This window comes from Juglans regia, chromosome 14 (genome assembly GCF_001411555.2).
Source record: "Juglans regia cultivar Chandler chromosome 14, Walnut 2.0, whole genome shotgun sequence".
NCBI classification, from domain to species: domain Eukaryota; kingdom Viridiplantae; phylum Streptophyta; class Magnoliopsida; order Fagales; family Juglandaceae; genus Juglans; species Juglans regia.
In genome coordinates, this window is record NC_049914.1 from 5,067,012 (window position 1) to 5,070,603 (window position 3,592).

At 33.9% G+C, this 3,592-nt stretch overlaps 1 protein-coding gene across 2 annotated transcripts; it reads right to left on the reverse strand.

The window, feature by feature from the left end:
- Positions 1–1,131: 1,131 nt before the first annotated feature.
- On the reverse strand, positions 1,132–3,355 carry LOC109020285. Of its 2 annotated transcripts, none has more exons than XM_019002715.2 (4): positions 3,087–3,355; positions 2,775–2,978; positions 1,767–1,931; positions 1,132–1,417 (listed from the first exon to the last, which is right to left on the reverse strand). In XM_019002715.2, the coding sequence occupies exons 1-4, from the start codon at positions 3,090–3,092 to the stop codon at positions 1,355–1,357; spliced, it is 438 nt and encodes a 145-aa protein (XP_018858260.1). In that variant the 5' UTR covers positions 3,093–3,355; the 3' UTR covers positions 1,132–1,354. The 2 variants fall into 2 exon arrangements, with proteins under 2 accessions (XP_018858260.1, XP_018858261.1); XM_019002716.2 differs by having other exon boundaries at positions 1,152–1,414; positions 3,087–3,315.
- Between the last annotated feature and the right edge of the window lie 237 nt (positions 3,356–3,592).

Consider the following 3,592-nt stretch of genomic DNA (forward strand, 5'->3'; position numbering starts at 1 on the left):
CAAGCTTGCCATATAATTACACTAGGGAACACGCTTCTTGTCAAGACAAGCATGCCACCAAATGATAATTCATGTATATATGACATTAGTTTTCTTTTCTTTTTTTCTTCCCACTTTTCCAATATATCAACTGGTGTATATATATATATATATATATATATATATATATATCTGGCCCTAATATTCTTGCCGATCTTCAGTACTCGCAGTCCCAGTGGCAGCCAAGAAAGAAACAAAAACACAAATCTTTTTTCTTACGAGACTTGCCTTACACATAACAACCTTTTCATATTGTCGCATACCCAGATCCTCCAATCTTTCCCGAAAGTCGGAGTGGTTATCTCTCTCTCTCTCTCTCGACATTAACATAATGTCTAATTATTACTTTCTCTCAAAAAATAAAAATTACTGTTTTCCTAATGAGTAATGTTAAAAAAAAAGTCATTATAAAAGTATACATTTTATACTTACTATATGATTATTTTTAATTAATTATTTTTATCACTCACTTAAAAAGATATATAATCTAAATAAGGAAAAATATTTGCATCAGCCCCACACCAACACACAGTCAACCTATTGAATGTAAAAAAAAAAAAAAAAGTGATGTGAAGTGTGTGCCGGTGGGGCTGATGGATAGCATTTCTCTCTAAATAATATCATATTATCTTCTTAATAATAGCTTCAATTTATATTTATTTTTTTCTAATATATGCATATTTCAAGTTCCAACATGATGATATAAGCCTTTCAGTCTTTTCAGAAGTTGTCGCTGACTTGCTGTTGCCACCCATTAATATTTATTTTCTCTTTTTGTTTTTTTTTGTTTCTGATCAGTTCTTACCAATCAATCGGATTAAGATGCTTCAGAAATTTTAACAGTCAAAAATTTATAAATAGCATAAAGTCTGTTTTCTGTGTTTATGTTTATATATAATGCAATTCTCAAATTCAGATAAGTTATTTGGATGAGATCATATCCAAGATATATATAGTTTCTTTTTTAACCTTTAATGGCTCCTTTTCCAACCCTAATTAATTCTCGACCTTTAAGCCTAAGGGGCTATGCCCACGAGACCAAAGGTTGAAAATCGAAACCAAGCAATGGATGGGTAGACGTAAAGAAAAATATAAACGACCCTTAATTTCGGAATAAGACTTTTTCCCATAATTATAAAATGATCATAGTAATAATAATTACTATTCACCAGCTCCGACAAGATCCATCAAAATAATAATTCCTCAAATACATAGACACCACCATAAGTATTAAAATACTATATCTTCTATTAATCCTCTGTCTCTGATATGTACACAGGCAGGCAGTCCTTTAAGACTGACTTCTGGCATCTTTTCACGCAACACAAGTAGGCAGCAAGCAGCAGCTTGTAAAGAACAACCTCAACCCTCTCTTCTGCTGAAAGAAGACAAAAGGTGGATTAAAATAGCATTCAAAAAAGAATATCCATAAACAAGTGTGAATATTAGAATACAAACGAGTTACAGAGTTTTGTGGACATAAAGCTTGCAAATTTTCTAGTTATTTTTTTCGGAGGAAAGATTTCGGTTGTGTTAGGATGTTGAAGTAAGTTAAATTGAGATGATAAAATATTATTAAAATATTATTTTTTAATATTATTATTATTTTAGAATTTAAAAAAATTAAATTATTTATTATATTTTATATTAAAATTTAAAAAAATTATAATGATAAATTGAGATGAATTGAAATAAATTGAGATGAGTTCAGGTTCAGGAATATCTACCTTTCTGGGTTTTGCATAAAGGAGCTCGGGTGAGATTTTGTACAAGTCTTCGTCCACAGGTTTCGGGGTTGGCCTCGGCAAAGGAGTGGGACTTGCAGGTGGTTCCACCACGTCAGCACTGACCCAGCTTTTCTTTTTGTCTTCTTTGGGCTCACGAACTTTTGTCTGCAATTATCACACCCAACAATAATCATGATACTCAGTATCCTTGTAACTACCCTAGCTCAGGAAAAAGAATGTAGCTATATAATTGCACCCTTTTTTCTAATCAAGATCATGCACTAATCAAGTTAAAAACACTTTTAATTTCAGAGGGTGTTTTCTTTTTCTCACTCTCTCGATCGGTACTGTTCTTTCACATGTCCCCTTCCTACCCTCATAATGTCGCATGGGAAAATTTGAAAGCTTTTCTCTCGATACTGTTCTTTCACATGTCCCATTTCTAATTTTTTGAACTATTTCTTCTATTTTGGGGAGACGATCGAGGGGTAACTTATTTTATAATAGGCATGCATGAAAAGAGGATCAAGCCATTAGCTACAAGGGTGATTGTAGCTAGTTTTTGCACGTATCAATATTTCCACACCCCTAACTAGCCTTCTACATGTTTTGTAAAGCAGACCAATGTTCATGATTTGATAGCTTTCCCGGCGTATTGGTCAACCATGTACGATTCACCTCCACGCTCAAAGATAAGATGATCAAAAGAGAAAAGCAAAAACTATAACATTTCAAAAAGTAAAACTCCACATCCAGTACGTACGTACATGGTACATTTGTAGCCCCATGCTCTTATACAATACAAGACTAGATTTTCATCATCCATCTTGAAATACAAAGCGAATTCGCAGCTTTTAATTACTAGAATTGTAGGAGCAGTACTACTTTTCATTTTTAGAGAGCAAGTTTTGCATATCTAGTCAAAACATTGAACTCCTAGCTAGGAAAATAAGGAATATGGTACTACTTTCAAAGAGAAAGATAAAGGCATGCAGATTTAAAGCTTACCCTTCGGCGAGGAACAACGATCATGGCAGGGGTGACGACATTATTCTCGTACAAGTCACCAGCCACATACAAATCACGCTCTTCAGAGTAGCTATAACGAAGCAACCCGGCCTGCCTCGCTGACTCAAAGCACTGAGTGAATGGAAGGTCATCGTTCCAATCCCAGCTCCCAAAAGCCGGAACATGACTTCTCTTGTAGTATTCCTACTCACAAATTAACCACAAACACCATGTTAATTGTTAATATAGACGAAAAGAAGACCATGAATTTTGGATAACTAGGGAGAACAAGAAAATTGGCAAAAGGCTCACTTCCATCAGGATATATGAAACCGTGGAGAGTTTGAAAAATAGATGGATCGATTGACCTGATCAGCCTCTCTTTAAAACGTGCAATATTTCTTTGTTTCGTTCTTGGTGCAAGGTTGAGCGTGGGCTTACCACCAATTTAAGAAGAAAGATAGAGAAGAGAGAGACGTGCAATATTTCTTTCTTTCGTTCTTGGTGCAAGGTTGAGCGTGGGCTTACCACCAATTTAAGGAGAAAGATAGGAGAGAGAGAGAAGGAGGTAAGGTAGGGGTATGGGATCCAAAGCAACACGACCTCGTTGGTAAAAAAGAAAGCAACCCCCAGAAAACGATGTTTGACACTTTTAACACTTTCATTGGTTAGCTGAAAGATAAATTTAACGAGTATTTAGTTATTAAAAATAAAATATATTTATATTTGATTAATTAAATTTTAAATATTAAAAATTTAGCTATAATAATTTTTAAATTTTTTTTTTAAATTTAAAGGTTATTGTCTATATAATAAAT

Coding starts and splice junctions, on each gene's coding strand:
- LOC109020285 (XM_019002715.2), bottom strand. Junction 1,932..2,774: donor TCGTTGTTCCTCGCCGAAGG/GTAAGCTTTAAA, acceptor TGATAATTGCAG/ACAAAAGTTCGTGAGCCCAA. Junction 1,418..1,766: donor TTTATGCAAAACCCAGAAAG/GTAGATATTCCT, acceptor GTCTTCTTTCAG/CAGAAGAGAGGGTTGAGGTT.